Here is a 22,189-nt window from a genome sequence, read left to right as displayed (position 1 = left end):
CAAAAAGATTAAATTTGCACTTATTGTATTATTACTAATTAAAAAACATTATGTATATATTCCAGATAAAAAAATATATACAGGCTGCTTAAGAAGTGTCATACTTTACTTCCTAAGAATGTGGCAAGTTGCTAGAATGATGATAAAAGGGAAGAAACATCAAACTATTTCTTCCACAAAAGTACTTAGAGGCAAACAAAAAAATTACCCCAAAATAAGGGTAAACAAGTAAGTAATTTTAATAGGAAACCAAATGTAGTACTAATATAGCAATTAGAGCAATACATTCTATGATGCACAGAACTGAATTCATCTATAATAAACTGGGCACTGGTTCCTTTCATATCAACTTTTGAGAGGCATGTAAGTTCCTCCATCTACTAATAACATGTTCATTTTTCCACTATAATCTACCTAATCATGCCCTGTAGATCTAATAAAAAAGATTGACAATTTTTCTCCTTACCTTTTTAATTTCTCCAAGATTAAATTTTACGTTAACATTGGAGAGCAAGCCAGCCAGGTCGTGTTCACAAAATTCAAACACCAAGAAGAAAGTAGAAAGACTGGACATGTGTGGTGTTGCTGGCGAGGACAAGAAATTACCAGTAACACTATGTAAATTGATGATGCTTAATTTACCAATAATTCATGTTAAAATAAACATATATATATACGGTAAGACTCCCATATCTGCGGGGGATACATTCCAAGGACCTGCCATGGATACCAAAACCAGGGATGGTAGCCAACTCTATAGTATATAAGTCCTATAAGTCCCTATTATAAAGTTTAATTGATAAATTACACACAGTATGTGGAGAATTATCACTTTTCCACTGATGGGAAACACTTCCAGCTTCACTCAGGCCTTGAAGAACTAGTTTTGCACTCTGAGGCCATTATTAAGCAAAATTAAGGGTTATTTTGGAGCCACGATAAACCTAAGATAACTGAAACGGTGGATACCAGACCCGCGAATACAGGGGTCCTACTGTATATGCAAATATCCCTAATTTTACACAAAGACCAACACAAATGAAAGTCATGGTAAGTATCCAAAAAAAAGCTAATACAGTATAAATATCAAGTATGACACTGATGGGCTAAAAGCAATATTGTGAAAATCATCCTAGATCTGTGAAAGATAAAAAAAAAAATAGAGAAATTTCTGGTAATTTACTAAAACCTACATACTGTTTTTCTGCAGCGAGATATCTGCTGATTTGAAGCTTAAGGCAAGAGTTAAGAGACTGCCAGAAAAAGCAACAAGGCAGAAATAGTAAACAGATTTGGAGGCAAGGGGAGGGAGGATACCGACTGTGCTATACAGGGTTTACACATGATTTGAGAACAGAAAGAGTATGTGGCAAATGAATAAAAATTTTATATACCGTGCCTCGAAAAAGTCTAAATAAAAATGGGAAATAGGTTAGGACTATGGATAATTATTATTTTACACACACACACACACACACACACACACACACACACACACACACACACACACACACTGCACACACTGCACACACACTGCACACACACTGCACACACACTGCACACACACTGCACACACACTGCACACACACTGCACACACACTGCACACACACTGCACACACACGTGACCACACACGTGACCACACACGTGACCACACACGTGACCACACACGTGACCACACATGTGCACACACACACACAAAAGAGCTGGGTGAATTTTTTATATTACATTTTGTACCAAAAATTACATAATATTCTGGCAATGTTCTTAGTTATTTCTCTTCTGTTATAGCTCCTTAAGAAGAAATTACATTTATCTCACTATTCTAGCCATAATAGTCCTAGAGATACAGTCTGGAGAAGTTTATGGCAAAGGTCAAAGGTGAAAATAGCACTGAGTAGGTTTACTAAAGTGGATGTGGCATCTAATCTAATTAAAACCCACGAAAATTCTCATTGGAGTCTGAAATAGTCATGTAGATTAATCTACATTTAGTGAGTGAGAAAAATGTACATTGTGCATTTTGAAATTTTTCAGGTCTAAGGTCACAAAAAAAGTCATTTTTTTTTTTAACCTCTGAAGTCAAAAATGATCTAAATAATAGTTTTAGAACTACTCTTTAGCTTCAGGTCTGTGGGTACCATACAAGGGCAGATATTTTAATTCAAAATTTCACATGACCTGCCAAAAATGACCTTTCAGTCAAAGTTCTGTGACCTGTATCTCCAGAACTGTTAGGACAAAAACCAATCTCATTTTCTCACTGAAATCTACAAGAGTGCCAATTCTGAGGACAACTGGAGATGTGCTATGAAAAAATTACAAAATTTTGGTTGAATTGACATGGAATGTCCCAAATGTGGTTTCATCAGCCAAAAACACTGGCTTAAGCTTTTAGGTGCTATTTGGTGAGTGACTGATGTATAGGCATTTTGAAAGGACCTAATAAATAACCTACCTTTTGCAGGCTTCTGAAGCCCTGGGGGTGGTGGACCTAGAAGAAAGCAAAGAACCACAAAAATTATATAAGATCAAACAAAATTGTATACAGCCACTCCTCACTTAACAACGGAGATATGGGCCTAAGACCCCATCAGTAAACGAATTCGTCGCTAATCAAGGAATCACCCCTTACTGACACTTCAAAAGTGTCACCACCCAAAATTAAAACATTCACTTTTATGTTTGCTGGGAAATTCCTTTCAATCTGTTTATTATTAATGGTAATACAACATAAAATAGGTCAATGACTTACTTCCAAGATATTCCAGGAAACGTGTGCATAGCTGATTAGTACTACTTGGTAAATTTTTTTTCCGAGAAAATCGCACTTTTTTCAGTCTTTGCATAACATAAGAATGAACTATAGTTACCTTACAGGCGCATAGCGTGTAAAGTTTTCTGGTCTATAACAAAAGAAAATAGGGTTTACATCAGGGGAAACACTCGTAGATCACTCGTCTTAAGAAACAATGCAAAAATAGCATTTATTATTTATTGGACTTCCAGCAAGCGTGCGTGAGCGTGTTAGATATAAGTGAATGGACACGAATGGTATTTGGGACCTGACGAGCTGCTGGAGTGTGAGCAGGGTAATATTTAGTGAAGGGATTCAGGGAAACCGGTTATTTTCATATAACCGGACTTGAGTCCTGGAAATGGGAAGTACAATGCCTGCACTTTAAAGGAGGGGTATGTTGTGTATCTTTATACGTATATGCTTCTAAACTGCGGTATTCTGAGCACCTCTGCAAAAACAGTAATTGTGTGTGAGTGAGGTGAAAGTGTTGAATGATGATGAAGGTATTTTCTTTTTGGGGATTTTCTTTCTTTTTGGGTCACCCTGCCTCAGTGGGAGACAGCCGACTTGTTAAAAAAAAAAAATAATACAGTAATAATTTATAATAATTTTTTATAATAATAATATATAAATAATCAATCTGGAGCACTTCAAATGTCATAAGTATTTCATATAGGTTTGGTAGCTGACATTTAAAGCACTCCAGAGCAATTATTACTATTAATTATTATTACTATAGATATACCTTGTTCACCAAGTTTAATAATCTCTTAAGCTGCCACGATACACCAAGAATGTAAACACACATACGAACACACCAGCTAACCCCCTTTACTGTGAACTTCTTTTGTACTTCTTCCATTTTCCTCTTGTTTTTCCCTTCCAAGTGCTGCTGCACTTCTAACTCTATCTTCTATGTACAATGGGATGTACAGTAAGGTACAAGTTTATAGACAAAATATGTAGTCTTGGAGATTGCTTGATGCTCAGATGCATCATTAACCCCTTTACAACAAACTTCTTCTGTACTTCTTCCATTTTCCTCTTGTTTTTCCTCTTCTAAGAGAAAAAGCAACAGGAAATTTGTACAAATATGTAGTCTTAGAGACTGTGACAGCTAGAGTACTGAGTGGTTGTAGGAAGGAGATTCAGAAGCTTGATGCTGAGACGCTGCGCTGCCTGTTCACGACCCAAGTTCTCGTACAGTAGATAATAACAATTCGTCAGAGAGCCCACCGCAAATCTGAGTTGTCAGTAAACGAGTATATTGGTAAGCGAGGAGAGGCTGTATTTGTACCTAAATCATGGTGCAACAGATAACGAAATAAAGTAAAAAAGCTATGTTTTACTTGCCAAATTTTACCAAAAACTAAAGTCTTTCCATCTCTAATATTATCAAAATAAATCACAGAACAGGTGGGCATTTGAACCCATGGCAGACAAGTCCTAAAACTTATAGGCCAGTTCTTTGATTTGTTTGCAATCAACGCCTGTTATTGCAATTTCACAAGTCATTATCAAAATGACTGTTCCACGAGTTTTTTTTAATTTAATAAGAAAATGCTCTTTTTTATTCCTCATATCCAGTGGTGGGCACAGCTAACCAAAAAGTTAGCTTCACTAACCGCTAATCCACTAAAAAATTAGCTCCATTAACACTAAACTGCTAAACAGCCAAAAAAATTTGGTGAAGCTAACTCTAAGCATTAATTTTTTCACATGAATTCAGATTCGGTTTAGTTTTCTGGTCTTTTACTTTTAAGACTTTTAGAACAGACCTGGAGAGCTTCCTCATAAGATACAGAATGCCAAGGTCATATGATGATCAAGTGCAAAAATAGCGATTGTTTAATTTTGTGACGTAACACGAGCGACCAACAAGGACACACTTGTCGCTGTACTGAAGCCCCATAGCATTCAAACAGATTGAGTTAGCTTATTTGACTGTTTTCTTCATTAGTTCCAGTTACTTATTGTATTCATTCATTTTATTCTGTTTCTGTTCATGTTTAGATTTTGACCCAATAAACTACAAGTAAGTAGTTGAAAATCATGCATAAAGTTGAAACCTTGAAGCCAACTTATTGCTGCACCAGCAATACAGCCATACATGTGTACACAAATAGTTAAATGAACAAATGAAATCAAACATCAGTTTAAATCCAACACACACAAAATGCATAGCATGGGTATCATGCCAAGCTCGGATGATGGCTGAGCTGATTACTACTCTGGCTGGGCCTTCTCCATCGCTTTGATGTGATGCTGGTTGCCCTTCATGAGCTGCTCCTGCTAGTGGCACTGCCACAAGAAGATTGCCTGTTTTCCACGGGAAGATCCGGTCTTGATTCTCTCCTCAAATTTGATGGTATGCCCTGGGTGTTTCCTCTTAACGTGCAACTTCAAGTTGTAGAGGCTCGCTGCCTGTCCCTTGATGATGGTCTCCTTGGGCTGGCACATGATGCACAGGAAGTACAAAGTATTAGCATTCTTCATATCCCTTGAGTTGAGGACAAAATAGTCATCCAGGTGGTGCCATGGGTTCTGCAACTCCTGGCCCTCAACCTGAGTGGCCTCTGCTTCAACCACAGCCACTCCTCAACAACACCCTCAGGCAGAACAGAAACGTCTCCCCTGTTCATAACGATAAGTGACAACTCACCCATGTGATCACTGACACTGTAAGACTATAACAATGTTGCTCAGATGATGTTGCTGCTGCACTGACAGGTCACGTTCACACGTAGTCAGCAAATAGTGTGCCTGACTGACTGTTAGAAAAATGCCCACACACAACAGACGGGAACAAACACATGAGCCATTGAAAAGACATTGCTTTCTGACTACCAACAACATATGAATTTTTTTTAAGCGGACTCTAAGTTAGCAGAAGCTAATTGGTCCACTAATGGTTTCCAAAGTTAGCGGAAACGCTAATCCGCTAAACAAAAAGTTAGTTCCGCTAATTAGCGGTTAGTGGATTAGCAGAACTGTGCCCACCAGTGCTCATATCTATGCTTAATGTTCATAAACATGTTGCTAAATTCTTTGAATGTGGAAGTACATTACAGTAAAGCTTCATAACCTTCAGAAGATACTTGCATACATGGACTTTGTTACCTGATCATACAATTCTTATTTGGAAACTAACCTTTTGTGCGAGCAATTTCCAGCAAGTTTACTACGTTGTCATGTCTTAGTAACTTCAAGATCCTGATCTCTCGTAGTGCTGTGATGGGAAACTGAAAGAAAGTTTTTATTTTTTTTTTACCACCATGGTAGGGTTACCCAGAAAAAGGAAACACATTCACCATCATTCATTAACTGTAAAAAAAAGCAAAGAGTTATTTTGTTATAAACAGTATATATAATAACATGGGATCAATAATAGGTCTTGCCATGAGTCAAAATCATAAAAAGTGTTTGAAATATTTACTACTGTGCTCAGTAGAAATCAAACTATGTTTTTGTACAATGTTGCAACATTTCTCATTTGTACATTGTTATAACTCCTCCCAGTATGTTACCCTACAATGCTTTTAGCCTATGCTCACCTAAACTCTTGCACTCTATATACCTGTTCTAATATCTATTAGGAATGAAAACGCCACTCGAGGCAAAAAGTTTCCTCAATAAATGTTTTGAGCACACACACACACACACACACACACACACACACACACACACACACACACACACACACACACACACTCACACGCTCTCTCACACTCACACGCTCTCACACACTCACACACTCTCACACATTCACTCTCACACACACTCTCACTCACACACACACTCTCACACACACTCTCACTCTCACTCTCACACTCTCACTCTCACTCTCACACTCTCACTCTCACACTCTCACTCTCACACTCTCACTCTCACACTCACACTCACACTCTCACACTCACACTCTCACACTCTCACTCTCACTCTCACTCTCACACACTCTCACACATTCACTCTCACACACACACTCACTCACACACACTCTCACTCTCACACTCTCACTCTCACACTCTCACTCTCACACTCTCACACACTCTCACTCTCACACTCTCACACTCTCACTCTCACACTCTCACACTCTCACACTCTCACACTCTCACACTCTCACTCTCACACTCTCACACTCTCACACTCTCACACTCTCACACTCACTCACTCACTCTCTCACTCTCACTCTCTCACTCTCTCACTCTCTCACTCTCTCACTCTCTCACTCTCACACTCTCACACTCTCACTCTCACTCTCACACACTCACTCTCACTCTCACACTCTCACTCTCACTCTCTCACTCTCACACTCTCACTCTCACACTCTCACTCTCACTCTCACACTCTCACTCTCACACTCTCACTCTCACACTCTCTCTCACTCTCTCACTCTCACACTCTCTCTCTCACACTCTCACTCTCACACTCTCTCTCACACTCTCACTCTCACACTCTCTCTCACACTCTCACTCTCACACTCTCACTCTCACACTCTCACTCTCACACTCTCACTCTCACACTCTCACTCTCACACTCTCACTCTCACACTCTCACTCTCACACTCTCACTCTCACACTCTCACTCTCACACTCACACTCTCACACTCACACTCTCACACTCTCACACTCTCACTCTCACACTCTCACTCTCACACTCTCACTCTCACACTCTCACTCTCACACTCTCACTCTCACACTCTCACTCTCACACTCTCACTCTCACACTCTCACTCTCACACTCTCACTCTCACACTCTCACTCTCACACTCTCACTCTCACACTCTCACTCTCACACTCTCACACTCTCACTCTCACACTCTCACTCTCACACTCTCACTCTCACACTCTCACTCTCACACTCTCACTCTCACACTCTTGTGATGTAGTCCAGCTGGGCTTGTGAGGTCTCTGGGGAGACCTAATTTAACCAATTATATGGTCACACCTTGCCTTGGCAAACGTCTGTCAGCCACGCCCACGTCTGAGGTCTTTTGTTCTTGACGGCGTCAGACCTAGGCGTCAGGTCGTACACGTGGTTGTGGGGTGTGCTTGGACCACCATATAAACCCAAGGAACAGCTGAGCAGAGGAGATTCGAGCGGAGCTCTGGCCTGTGAGCAGAGCTGAGCTGGAGAGTCTCGGGAGGAGAGACTGTTGGAGACATTGGGCAGAGAACTGGCTTGGAGCAGTACTCATGCTGTATAGGTCTTGGGACCTGTGGCTTAGTTCCTGTGATGAACTGTCCTCTGAACTATATTGTAAGTTATATTCATTTTGGTCAAGTTAATTGTATTTCCCTGTCTCACTGCTTATGTGTACCACCCCATTTATCTAAACCCCAATTATGTACTCCGGTTCCCAAATATATTATTGTACAAGGACTTAATAATAAACTGTGTTTGAGTAGAATAGTAATATTCACTGTCCTCGTTATTTGTTATTCCTATTTCTTATATTTTATTATGTTTAGTTAAAGCAGTGAGAGGGTGAGTAGTGTGGAGTGTAGAGTAATGAGAGGTGAAGATGTAGTCACCAGTGACCTCACATTACCTACCTACCTCCGCTAATCATCTCTCCTACCACCTCGCCTGCCTGTCCCCTGCCTACTGACTCCCTCCGCTTACCCCCATATTCCCCTAATCATTATCCCCCTACATGACACTCTCACACTCACACACTCACACACTCACACACACTCACACACACACTCTCTCCCTCTCTCTCTCACACTCTCACACTTTCTCACTCTCACACACTCATGCTCTCTCTCACTCTCATGCTCTATCTCTATGTCTTTTAATGCCACTAGGAGTCACTTGAGAGTCACTGGACCCCTGTCACACAAAATAACTGTCAAGAGTACTCTGTTTCTGGTGTCTCTTAAGATTTCCCTGAAGTGGGACAAAGTTTTGTCACTGAACATGTTGCAGATATGGCAACATGTTCACGAGGTCACTTCAAAGCACTTTTCAAACACTGCTTTTCTGTAGAGTTTTTTGAAGTTAGAAATGACCTGCTGGTCCATGGGTTGGAGTAGAGGAGTGGTGTTAGGAGGCAAGAACTTCACTGTTATATAACTGAAGTCCCTAGACAAGAGGTCTACCAAGTTTGGAGGATGAGCAGGAGCAATGTTCATTACCAGGAGGCACTAGAGTGGCAAATTATTTTCCAGGAGGTATTCTTTCCCACTGGGGTCAAACACTTCACGGACCCACTCTTTGAAAATTTGCCTCGTGGCTCATACCTATGATTAGCTTTCCACAACACACACAATTTACTTTTGACAACATTGTTTTTCTTGAACACTCTGGGATTTTCTGAGTGATACACCAGTAAAGGCTTCACTTTAAAATCCCCATTAGTGTTAGCACAGATCAAAAGAGTAAGCCTGTCTTTCATAGGCTTGTGTCCTGGCAGTGCCTTTTTCTCCTCAGTAATGTAGGTCCTTTTTGGCATTTTCTTCCAAAAGAGGCCTGTTTCTTCACAAATGAACACTTGTTGGGGTTTGAATTCTTCAGCCTCAATGTACCCCTTGAATTCATGCACACATTTTTCTGCCGCCAATTTGTCAGAACTGGCAGCCTCACCATGCCTTACAACACTGTGTATGCCACTACGCTTCTTATATCTGTCAAACCAGCCTCTACTGGCCTTAAATTCACTAAAATCAGCACTGGTTCCAGGCATTTTCTTTACAAGATCGGCATGCAACTGCCTTGCCTTTAAACAAATGATCGACTCTGAAACACCATCACCTGCTATCTGTTTAGTGTTGATCCACACCACCAACAACTTCTCAACCTCTTCGACTGTTTGTGTTCTATTTTTGGTTAACATGTCAACATCTTTCACAACATCAGCTTCCTTGAGTTCTTTTCTCTTGGCCAGAATAAAGTGATTGTTGATTTGTTTTTGCTGTATATCCTGGCAAGCTCGCCCACATGTATGACACTTGTATTTTTGTACTATCTCCTCCTTCACTTCTATGGTGTTTCTCACTTTCTTTACCAAAGGGCTGCCACTATGAAGTTTCTTTGGGCCCATGGTGGTTTATTTCACAGTCACAATCAATAAACAAGCACAATGAATTTATTGTGAAATGTTCAGATGAGCATGCAGGGTAATGTTCACTTGAGGATAAACAAAGCTAGACTGGCTCACGATGCCTGCGCAGGGAGGCGCGCAGGCACAGGCAGGCAGACAGGTCTCGTATACCAGCCAAAACACGGGGCAATGGCTGAAAAATTTAGCCTAAAAAAGCGGTTGAAACTAGAAGCGACCGATACTCAAGGCAGCCGAGACTCGAGGTTCCACTGTACTTGCTCTCCAGTAACCACCTAATTACATAGAGGACACGGAAACAACAGCTCCCAAGTTAGCTAGTTCAATTAATTTTTGTATATTATGGATTATTTATTGTTATATCATGCTTCAAGTTATGGTAACTGATTTGCCACTGATATGTTAATTATAGTATAAACTTCAATAAATTCTCAAAGAAGTCTAAGTCTTTACCCCCTTGCTATGAATTATATTTCTTCAATTTCAATCATCTATAAATTTATAATACACATTTATAACAAACAAAGCAAAAACACACGCACATACTTGTTTATATTTATACCACTGTACATAATGCTATATAATTTTGTTTAAATATACTGCATGGCAAGAATCCCTCTGTGATTTTATAAAATTAGTCACTAGCCAGACTCACCCCTTCTTTCTCATTTTCCATGAGAATCTTTTTGAGTGCCACAACTTTGCCTGTCCTTCTGTCTCGAGCTTTGAATACTTCACTGAAATGATGAAAAAACATACATGTAGTAGTAATGTACAAATTTAACATATCTGCTTTCACAAGAATTTTTAATATGTACTTCATAATAATATACGTATACACAAAGTACACCAGGAGGGCAAATGCTCCTGGATGCATCACAGACAGTACTGTGCAATTCATCTGTAAAAAATTTAGGGTAAAAATAGTAAATAATGTTAAGTAACATTTATGCAAAAATAATGAGCTGTAAATTCCTTGGTACTGTTCTGATGAACAATGGTTACCGTATAAACTCAGCAAAATTATACAGCAGGTCTCCAACTCATAACCCCAATGCATTCCTGAAACTCATATATCATTCCAAATAAAACAAACAACTTTACTTGTATAAAGAACAGTAACAATTGACATAGGATTAATGGACATGTATAAATCCCTTGGTATGCAGAGCATTTCAGGCAGCCTTAAAATCAACTTATAATTACTGAACAGTTGTACAATTAGGTTAGTTTACTAGAATGCAATGGTTTGCAACAAAAGGAATACCAATATACTGTATTCAGAGTATTCAGTAGTCAGAACCTATTTTTCCATATACATCAATGTTATGTTGTTAGGTAAGACACACATGCAACAGTTAGGTATCTTTATTTCGAAACGTTTCGCCTACACTGTTGCATATGTGTCTTACCTAACAACTTGTTGGTATTTTATACCATTTCGATGTTCATCAATGTTATAATCAGAGATGCATTACTCAGCCATTATACTCTACCCAATTTCATTTATTTTTAACAATGAAAATTAAAAATGTACAGAACTCACATGAGCTTCTCTCTTCTTTTTCTCTCTCTCTCATATTTCCTTTCTTCCCTCATTTATATTTCTTCTTCTGTTCCTTTACCTCCCTTATTTTTTCCTTACATTCCCTCCCCTCCACCTCCTTAACCTCCCTCTTCCTTCCAGACTCGAAGTACACATTTCACAACGCTACACAGGCAGCAGGAACTGTGACTATCTCCCCTTTCCCATTGTATCTTGACACAACATTATTTATAAATGCTCTCTATAAACATACTGTTATTTTGAGGGTTTTAGATGCCTTTAGGAAGGTAGTGGTGAGGGATATTGCAAGCCCGTGTTGTGTAGTGGGGTCGGGTGAGTGGTAGAGTAAGATGATCTGAGCATCCTCTCTTCAGTCACTGACTATGTACTGAATATTACAACCCGACACTCTCCACTTCTGGCAAACTTAACTTTCAAATCTACAGTTCTTGACCAATCTCTACTGAAGAAACTCCCCCCATTTAAAACTATTTATTAAGTATAAGAACCAAGCATCTTTGCTTGGTAACTTCTACATCAGGCTCAGGAATGTTTCTACAAATTGCTGCAGATCCTTTAAAACTGATTTTGCCTCATGTGTTGGGAAGAAATCATTTGCAGAAAGAGCATTCCCTTGTATAGCTTCCAGACTGTATAACAGGTTACCAGCATTTGTAAAGTCTGGAGCCTGTGTTTTCAAGTCTCAGTTGAAAGTACACCTCTTTTCTAGAGTTTATGTTCCTGACGATCATACTCTCACTCTTGATTATATGATTTGATGTGCATGTGGTTGTGATTTTTTTTAAAGAACAGGCACTCAAGTAGGCCTCCATGATTGTTTAATACAGTTACTGATGGAGCTATAAGAGAAGTGAATGAAGGGGTGTTGGGGTTCAATCCTGGCCAGGGGTATGGTTTGATAAAGAATAACACAAAGTGTGAGTTGTCACAGATGCTTTTTGCTGATGACAATGTGCTTCTGGGAGATTCTGAAGAGAAGTTGCAAAGGTTGGATGAATTTGGGAGGGTATGTGAAAGAAGGAAATTAAAAGTAAACATTGGAAAGAGCAAGGTCATGAAGGTAACAAAAAAAATGAAGGCAATGAAAGACTGAATATCAGACTGGATGGAGGGAGTATGGAGGAAGTGAACACATTCAGATATTTCAGAGTGGACTTAGTCAGCAGTTGGGTCTATGAAAGATGAGGTGAACCATATAACTGATGAGGGAAAAAAAAGGTGAGTGGTGCACTGAGGCATCTGTGGAGACAAAGAATGTTGTTAGGTAAGACACATATGCAACAGTTAGGTATCTTTTATGAAACGTTTTGCCTACACAGTAGGCTTCTTCAGACAAGTACAGAAAAGTTGATAGAAGCAGAAGATACTTGAAGACGATGTAATCAGTCCATCACCCTTAAAGTTTTGAGGTGGTCAGTCCCTCAGTCTGGAGAAGAGCATTGTTCCATTGTATGAAACATGCTCTTCTCCAGACTGAGGGACTGACCACCTCAAAACTTTAAGGGTGATGGACTGATTACATCGTCTTCAAGTATCTTCTGCTTCTATCAACTTTTCTGTACTTGTCTGAAGAAGCCTACTGTGTAGGCGAAACGTTTCATAATAAAGATACCTAACTGTTGCATATGTGTCTTACCTAACAACCTGTCGGTATTTTATACCATTTTAATGTTCACAAAGAATGTTATCCATGGAAGCAAAATGGGAAATGTATTTGAGTACAGTGGTACAATGCTCTTATATGGGTGTGAAGCATGGGTTGTGAATGTTGCAGCAAAGAGGAGGTTGGAGACAGTGGAAATGTTGTGTCTTATAATAATATCCTCCTTTAAGGGGATATTATTATTATCAGGAGTTAGTGTGCTAAATCCATAGAGGTCAAACAGTGAATGAGGAGGCTTTGAACTGTCAGTCACAGCAGACACAAAACTTGATCCATCACTTTATAGTAATAGTTAATGGAAAATAAAATGGAAGGGGTCAAATTTTGGTTATATTGTAGTTACTGACTACTACTCAGCAGAGCTATGATTCTCATGATTATTTCTTGTGCAGATTGTTAATTTGGAAAATATTAGCCAAAATAACTTGTTAATTTAGGTTGTGCAGTACATCTGGGCCAAAATTGTGTTAAGTGAGATTTTTTAGGTTACATTTTTTATCATTTGTACAACAAAATGTATCCAGTGTAAAAACAATGTTGCACAATTCAAACTACCGCTATGAGTAATGGTTAAAATCCACTCATTATAAAGTAGAGCAACAGATTTCATTTGTATTATGATAAATAGCTTCTTAAAACTAATAATTCAATGTACTGTGAAAATAAAGAATAAAAAGGCACAATACCATGACTGGAACAATACACAAATAACCCATACATAGAAAATGCACTTAAGACGATGTTTTGGTCCCATTTAGGTCATTAAATAGCAGGACCGAAACGTCGTCATAAGTTTCAGTCTCTTATGTGCGGGTTATTTATATACAAATATTTATTATTTTCAGAACTTGTGCTGGATCATTCAATAACAACACAATGAAGTATGTCTTGGAGCTAATTAAGTCGTACAATTACGAGTCAAAATAAGAAAATATTGTACTTGTTTTTGCTAATTTTATTACACTTCATACTTAACTTAGAACATGGCACCAGGGTGTAGCTCAATCACAATTCCCTATGGAATTTTCCTCGACACCCCAGGCACCTCTTAATAACCTCATCTTCTAACTGACAAGTATGGAATAATCTTTAATGAAGCATTTGCAGGCGAGACATGAGTAATATGGTCACGAGGGAAGTGCGCATAGATACACTCACCTTCCAACACACACACTCAACCCACTCTATACATACCCAAAAGTCCCCTGCCCGATTTTAGCCAGTTTCTCGTATTTAATAACATCGTCACAGAAGGGAAACTCTAGGTCGTCGTGGTAGGAGAGCTTGCTCATCGTACTGTGTGTACTTCTGTGTTCACTCTGCTTGTAAACAGCTGGACCACACTTGTTCCTTCCCGTCCATTATCTTCTATTAACAGCCTCAAACCAACGCTTTCTGTCGAAAGTAGCAAGATAAGTTAGATTTTTCCCGCATCATATAACATCGGTGTAATTTCTGACGTGAAGTTTATAATGAGATATTTTGTAATGATTGCAGTAATTTGATTAGAAGCCAGAGCCACTGACACGAACAAAAATGAGCTTCAATAAGCGTAGTTTGTCAAGAAGACCATTAATAATATATTAAATAAGTTAGTCTTTATTTACGCCTTATAACTAATTTGAAACTTTTAAAACTTTTGGTCGGTAATGAGGTCATGATCTGGTATGAGGTCAGGCCCTGGTGTGAGGTCATGCCCTGGTATGAGGTCATGTCCTGGTGTGAGGCCATGCCCTGGTGTGAGGTCATGTCCTGGTACGAGGTCATGCCCTTGTGTGAGGTCATGTCCTGGTGTGAGGTCATGTCCTGGTACGAGGTCATGTCCTGGTGTGAGGTCATGTCCTGGTGTGAGGTCATGATCTGGTATAAGGTCATGCCCTGGTGTGAGGTCATGTCCTGGTGTGAGGCCATGCCCTGGTGTGAGGCCATGTCCTGGTACGAGGTCATGCCCTGGTGTGAGGTCATGCCCTGGTGTAAGGTCATGCCCTGGTACGAGGTCATGCCCTGGTGTGAGGTCATGTCCTGGTATGAGGTCATGTCCTGGTGTGAGGCCATGCCCTGGTGTGAGGTCATGTCCTGGTGTGAGGCCATGCCCTGGTGTGAGGTCATGTCCTGGTACGAGGTCATGCCCTGGTGTGAGGTCATGCCCTGGTGTGAGGTCATGCCCTGGTACGAGGTCATGTCCTGGTGTGAGGTCATGTCCTGGTGTGAGGTCATGATCTGGTATGAGGTCATGCCCTGGTGTGAGGTCATGTCCTGGTGTGAGGCCATGCCCTGGTGTGAGGTCATGTCCTAGTACGAGGTCATGCCCTGGTGTGAGGTCATGCCCTGGTGTAAGGTCATGCCCTGGTACGAGGTCATGCCCTGGTGTGAGGTCATGCCCTGGTGTGAGGTCATGCCCTGGTACGAGGTCATGTCCTGGTGTGAGGTCATGTCCTGGTGTGAGGTCATGTCCTGGTGTGAGGTCATGTCCTGGTACGAGGTCATGCCCTGGTGTGAGGTCATGCCCTGGTGTGAGGCCATGCCCTGGTGTGAGGTCATGTCCTGGTGGGAGGTCATGCCCTGGTGTGAGGTCATGTCCTGGTACGAGGTCATGCCCTGGTGTGAGGTCATGCCCTGGTGTGAGGTCATGCCCTGGTGTGAGGTCATGCCCTGGTGTGAGGCCATGCCCTGGTGTGAGGTCATGCCCTGGTACGAGGTCATGCCCTGGTGTGAGGTCATGCCCTGGTACGAGGTCATGCCCTGGTGTGAGGTCATGCCCTGGTACGAGGTCATGCCCAGGTGTGAGGTCATGTCCTGGTACGAGGTCATGCCCTGGTGTGAGGTCATGCCCTGGTACGAGGTCATGCCCTGGTGTGAGGTCATGTCCTGGTACGAGGTCATGCCCTGGTGTGAGGTCATGTCCTGGTACGAGGTCATGCCCTGGTGTGAGGTCATGTCCTGGTACGAGGTCATGCCCTGGTGTGAGGTCATGCCCTGGTACGAGGTCATGCCCTGGCGTGAGGTCATGTCCTGGTACGAGGTCATGCCCTGGTGTGAGGTCATGTCCTGGTACGAGGTCATGCCCTGGTGTGAGGTCATGTCCTGGTACGAGGTCATGCCCTGGTGTGAGGTCATGTCCTGGTACGAGGTCATGCCCTGGTGTGAGGTCATGTCCTGGTACGAGGTCATGCCCTGGTACGAGGTCATGTCCTGGTATGAGTTGACTAATAATTCATATATTGTAATAAATTTATTGTAAGTGATTTTCACACAGTTGAGTTACTGAGCGGTTTTAATTTCTGAAGGTTTTTAACAACAATAAGATAAACTTAATGTAAATAAGTCACTTTGTCTGACTTTTTTAGGTTACCCTAGGCAATTTACACATATCTTACCGTGTATGGTAATTGCAGTGACCTAAATCTGCTTAACTGTGCTGATCTCACCTTCAAAGACCACAACAATGTATCTACCTCATCTGCTAGAAAAATGACAGGATGGATAATGAGAACCTTCAGAGCTAGGGACGCCAAGCCCATGATGATTCTCTTCAAATCCCTTGTTCTCTCTAGGCTGGAATACTGCTGTACACTAACTGCCCCCTTGAAGGCAGGCGAAATTGCTGACCTGGAGAGTGTACATAGAACTTTCAAGGCACACATAACTGCGATAAGGCACCTAAATTACTGGGAACGGTTTAAGGCCCTTGATTTGTATTCCCTGGAACGCAAGCGAGAAAGATACATGATAATATACACTTGGAAAATTCTAGAGGGATTAGTACCAACCTTGCACACGAAAATTACTCCCTATGAAAGCAAAAGACTCTGCAGGAGATACAATATTCCCCCAGTGCAAAGCAGGGGCGCCACGAGTGCACTGAGAGACAACACAATAAGTGTCAGGGGCCCAAGATTGTTCAACTGCTTCCCAGCATACATAAGGGAGATTACTAATAGACCCCTGGCTGTCTTCAGGGAGGCACTGAACAGGCACCTAAAGTCAGTACCTGATCAACCGGGCTGTGGTTCGTACGTCAGTTTGCGTGCGGCCAACAGTAACAGCCTGGTTGATCAGACCCTGATTCACCACGAGGCCTGGTCTCAGGCCGAGCCGCGGGGGCGTTGACCCCCGAAACCCTCTCCAGGTATGTGTAACAGTACCCAAATAAACTTACCTAAATGTCCAAAATAAGGTGGATTATGTGAGTTGGGTGGATTTATTCTGCTGAAATGGCATGAAAAGAAACCTAATATAAGGAAAGCCAACGAAAGGTACCTGAAGGATGTTTTCGGGGGTTAACGCCCCTGCGTCCCGCTCCCAGACCAGACCTCCGCCAGCGGTAGATATGGGAATGGTGCGTTTTTGTTTACGTCGCTCTGATTGGCTAGACGTGTTATACGATTGACTCTGACGTGCCGCTCGTACTTAAATAACTGTTATTTTTGCTAATATATCCCAAAATAAAATTTGCATAAAAAATAAAATATGTTGCCATGGTGTACATAGCAGGTTTTTTTTTTTACATAATAATATAATGTAAGTTCTGGTCAGGTCCTAAACTCTATTTTGACCCAATTTTTATTCTTATACTTCACGGAGAGGCACTAAACCCAAAGGGGTCAGACAGCGCCTCTCCTAATCAGAGTCGACCCAAGAAAAGGGAGGGTAGCTCCCGTTCCTTGGATCAAGAACTCTTCATTGGCTTCAAGAAACTTTTCTTGAAGGGATATATTATTATTATTATTATTATTATTATTATTATTATTATTATTATTATTATTATTATTATTATTAAGTGGTTATAATTATATTTATGGGGAAGCGGTAAATTTGTATGATTCATACAGCCCTTTGGTGAGGGAATATTGCTTTATACAACACAGTACTGTATGCATGACTTTCTTGAGTTACGATAGGTTAAATCTTCATAATTTATCCCGACATTATACAGTAGTGCATGTGCACCGAGATATGTGTATCTCAGTGTATATACCTTGAGAGTTTAATTGTATTTAGGGACTAAGAACAAACTTGATGTTAGTGTACTGGTGGATTGCAGCATAATGACTACCATACATCGCCTGACCCAACTTGAATTTACTCTGGGACTGATAAAGCCCTTGGCGGGGAAAACATATCTTCAGTAAAGACACCCACGTGTTATATACGTGTCTTATTCATCAGTTTGCTGGTATTATACAGCTTTGAGCTGATGATGCTAGTCTGACACAGCAACAGCATGCAATCTCGGTATAGAGGATATCTTTTATAACTTCGATGCAACATCTGACCCAGTTTAAGGGCATAATCTCTTCCCAATTTCCACTTATGGGTTCTTCCCACTTTTTAAACTGTCCTCAACTGTTACACCTCACCATTTCTTCCACCTGCTCCAGTATAAAATTGTCTGTCTCAAACCTATGCATTAGATGCATCATGGGTTTTTGATACATGATATTTTCTACAACCTCATTACTAAAATATGTCCCACTTTATGAGAATGACCCATTTTCACTAGTTGGTCCCGCCCACTTGTGACGATGCCTTAAACCTCTTCACCTCGCCTTTTTTTCCTCTGAATCCAGTGTTAAAGTCTGTCTCCATAACTATTGCGACCCCTGAATGGGTCACAATGTATATAATGTATATTACCTGTTCATATAATTTTATATTGCTGATATCTGGGATATTAGCTAAATCGTAAATATATTGCTTTATATTATTTTTTGACTTAGTTATATTATTAGGTAGGATGTAACATTTACATCTTATTAAGTGTTCATTGCTCGAGAGTGTTAAGTAGCTGCCGCATTGTCTAACTACTGTAACTACCACTCCGCTTGTTTCGCTGCCGGCTTCTCTGTAGTTAATGGGCAGCAACAGTCCATGGAGAGTCAAATGATCAGGGTGGGGTGATCACACCTCACATAGGTAAGAGGACTGCATTGCCTGGGACTAGCTCTCTCTCTCTGTTTGATGGTGATTCCAACAACACCTCCCTCTCAGCTCTCCCTTGCTGGCCCTTGTTGGAGCATCATCTCTGTCACTCTCTCGTTGTTAGTTCTGTGTAACTCTGTTCACAGAGCATAGCCTAGACTTAGTGATTTTCGACGTTTTACTGAGGCTGTGTGTCACACTGACACTCTGATAAACTCAGGTCCTGAGCTGTAGCTTCTGACCTAATTTGTACTGGTATCTGTGCACTGTCACAGTCGGGGATTTTCTTATGCTGAACTTAGATTCAGTAGTATGGGAGTTTTGTGACTTTTGTGGAGGATCTGCAGATGGTCCCTACTTTGGGTAGTTATGTTAGGTCCTTGTCCCTGATTCTGTGTTACTGCTGCTTGTTATATTGCTGTTCGGCGAATCGGTCATTTTACTGTTCAAGCAAACTGTTCTGATTGCCAGGTTGGTCAAGAAGTTACTTTACGTGAGGACTTTTAGTCAGTCACTAGTTAAGTTTAGTCGAGTCTTGAGACATAGCGAACTACTTAGAGCACTTACACACATACTCACTTGTAAATATTAGTATTATGTTCTTAAATGCTGACAATGTACCAGACGGTACTTAAAAGCCATAAAGATATATGTGCCTTCAGCACAATACTACTGTACAGGAGAGAAGTGTAGCAACTTGTATCCTATATTATGTTAAATTGATTACTTTGATTTACTTTGATATTGTCCACCTAGACAACTTTATCTTTATTAATAAACTTCTTAAACTTTAATTTCTTTAGTTAGTAGCCTACCAGTTGTAATCCTGAAGCACTATTAAATCTTACTGAATTCTAATGGATAATTGGACCAGGATACTGACTACTTGTTACAAAACCCAGCAACAGGCTGGATGCTAGAGGGGCAGACCTTTCTAGTATTCACTGGAGATCAATATCATTATTAGATATTGCGTTTTTTGTAACAATAACTTTGTTTTATACTGAGAAAAAGCTTTTTCCCAGGCGTAACGTCTCTCCACTAAATATACTCAAGTGTTCCGCACGTAGCTTTTTCATCAACAATTTATCTACACGAGCTCTCTTTCGCCATGAAACAGAAGCACCGAGACCTGGGATCAAATTCAGCACTATATCACACATAAAACAAAATGAAACTCAACCTAATAACCAAGAATTACAGCTAAAGGAATGGTGCTTTTCAGAAACGATTTAACCAAGGTTTAGTCACCCCCACCCTAGCTGAGCCAACATACCTGGAGATTACTGGAGAGAGTTCCGGGGGTCAACGCCCCTGCGGCCCGGTCTGTGACCAGGCCTCATGGTGAATCAGGGCCTGATGAACCAGGCTGTTACTGCTGGCTGCACGCAATCCAACGTACGAACCACAGCCCGGCTGGTCAGGTACCGACTTTAGGTGCTTGTCCAGTGCCTGCTTGAAGACAGCCAGGGGTCTATTGGTAATCCCCCTTATGTATGCTGGGAGGCAGTTGAACAGTCTTGGGCCCCGGGCACTTATTGTGTTGTCTCTTAACGTGCTAGTGACACCCCTGCTTTTCATTGGGGGGATGTTGCATCGTCTGCCGAGTCTTTTGCTTTCATAAGGAGTGATTCTCGTGTGCAAGTTTGGTACTAGTCCCTCTAGGAGTTTCCAGGTGTATATAATCATATATCTCTCCCGCCTGCGTTCCAGGGAGTACAGGTTCAGGAACCTCAAGCGCTCCCAGTAATTGAGGTGTTTTATCTCAGTTATGCGCGCCGTGAAGGTTCTCTGTACATTTTTTAGTTCAGTAATTTCTCCTGCCTTGAAAGGCGCTGTTAGTGTGCAGCAATATTCCAGCCTAGATAGAACAAGTGACCTGAAGAGTGTCATCATGGGCTTGGCAGCCCTAGTTTTAAAGGTTCTCATTATCCATCCTGTCATTTTTCTAGCAGATGCGATTGATACGATGTTATGGTCCTTGAAGGTGAGATCCTCCGACATGATCACTCCCAGACCATTCTTGAAAGCTTGGCCAAGGATGAGTTTGTCACTAACCAACGCTGGCAAGGGAGGTGGAGTGGTGATTTTGAACACTAACAGCTACAGGAAGGATATAGGAAAGCACTGGTTTGGTAACAGAGTTGTGGATGAGTGGAACAAACTCCCGAGTACAGTTATAGAGGCTAAAACGTTGTGTAGTTTTAAAAATAGGTTAGATAAATACATGAGTGGGTGTGAGTTGGACCTTACTAGCTTGTGCCACTAGGTCTGATTCCTTACTCCTTCCTTAAGTGGAAGTGACCTGACTAGGTGGGTCATTGGGCTAATTGGCGGGGGAACATGGACCTGCTTCGCATGGGTCAGTAGGCCTGTTGCAGTGTTCCTTCTTTCTTATGTTCTTATCCCCACTAGTGGCGATCTACTACGTGCTAGAGACACCTACCAATCTTTCTCTACACCCTCACAAAACACGACTAATCTTAAAAGACATAGAACAAGAAGAAACCGGCTCTGCTTACTGCCCAACACAAGACCAGCACGTAGCGAGCAGTGAATAGGCGGGGCCAGGAACTATGAATCGACCCCTGCAACCACAATTAGGTGAGTATGTATGGATTACCCCAAACCCATAAACCAAGAGTTCCCCTTCGACCAATATTTTAGGACACTGGTAGTCTGCCACACAGACTAGCAGGAACCTTGGCACAACACCTCTTCGAACTCAGGTGATATATTACGCCAGGATTAGGAGCACCAGCGTCAACAAAAAATGCGGTACAAACCTTGGTAAATGTGATACCGACGAGTGATTCGAAAAGCCAGGCGAGCAACACTAGAACATATATTAGAAAACATTTATGTCCTGGGACCTTGATCACTTCTGAAAATGATCACATCTAGAAGTGGTCAAGGTCACGGAAACATTTTCTAATATGTGATTATATGTCCTATTGTTTGCTTCTGTGTCTTTTAAAACCAATAGGAAACACGTCAGTTATAACGTCACATCTATGTTCCCCAGGGTTCCCATCACTGTCATTGCCCTCATCAGTCAGGTTTCTTCTCTCAACTAAAAATTTCGTGTAATATTCCTAATGGTTAAGATTAATAAGCATGATTTTTAAAGAGGTGGACCGTTAAGACAACGGAAGTCCTCAGTCAAATGACCAAA

General features: G+C 41.2%; 1 protein-coding gene across 2 annotated transcripts in view; it reads right to left on the bottom strand.

Moving 5' to 3' along the window:
• Positions 1–14,460, bottom strand: part of LOC128685963 (cyclin-dependent kinase 9) — a 68,324-nt gene extending 53,864 nt beyond the window's left edge. The window contains exons 1-5 of one of the 2 annotated variants that reach the window (XM_070083360.1): positions 14,287–14,458; positions 10,518–10,599; positions 5,951–6,041; positions 2,458–2,493; positions 467–585 (exon numbers count right to left, since the gene is read on the bottom strand). In XM_070083360.1, the coding sequence (XP_069939461.1) occupies positions 467–585; positions 2,458–2,493; positions 5,951–6,041; positions 10,518–10,599; positions 14,287–14,384 (426 nt within the window). In that variant the 5' untranslated portion in view covers positions 14,385–14,458. Of the gene's footprint in view, positions 1–466; positions 586–2,457; positions 2,494–5,950; positions 6,042–10,517; positions 10,600–14,286 lie in introns of both variants that reach the window. The other variant, XM_070083361.1, reaches the window with a different exon arrangement.
• Between the last annotated feature and the right edge of the window lie 7,729 nt (positions 14,461–22,189).

Source organism: Cherax quadricarinatus, chromosome 9, assembly GCF_038502225.1.
Source record: "Cherax quadricarinatus isolate ZL_2023a chromosome 9, ASM3850222v1, whole genome shotgun sequence".
NCBI lineage: Eukaryota > Metazoa > Arthropoda > Malacostraca > Decapoda > Parastacidae > Cherax > Cherax quadricarinatus.
The sequence above is the reverse complement of the archived record's forward strand: the minus strand, read 5'-3'. Positions and strand labels throughout refer to the sequence as shown.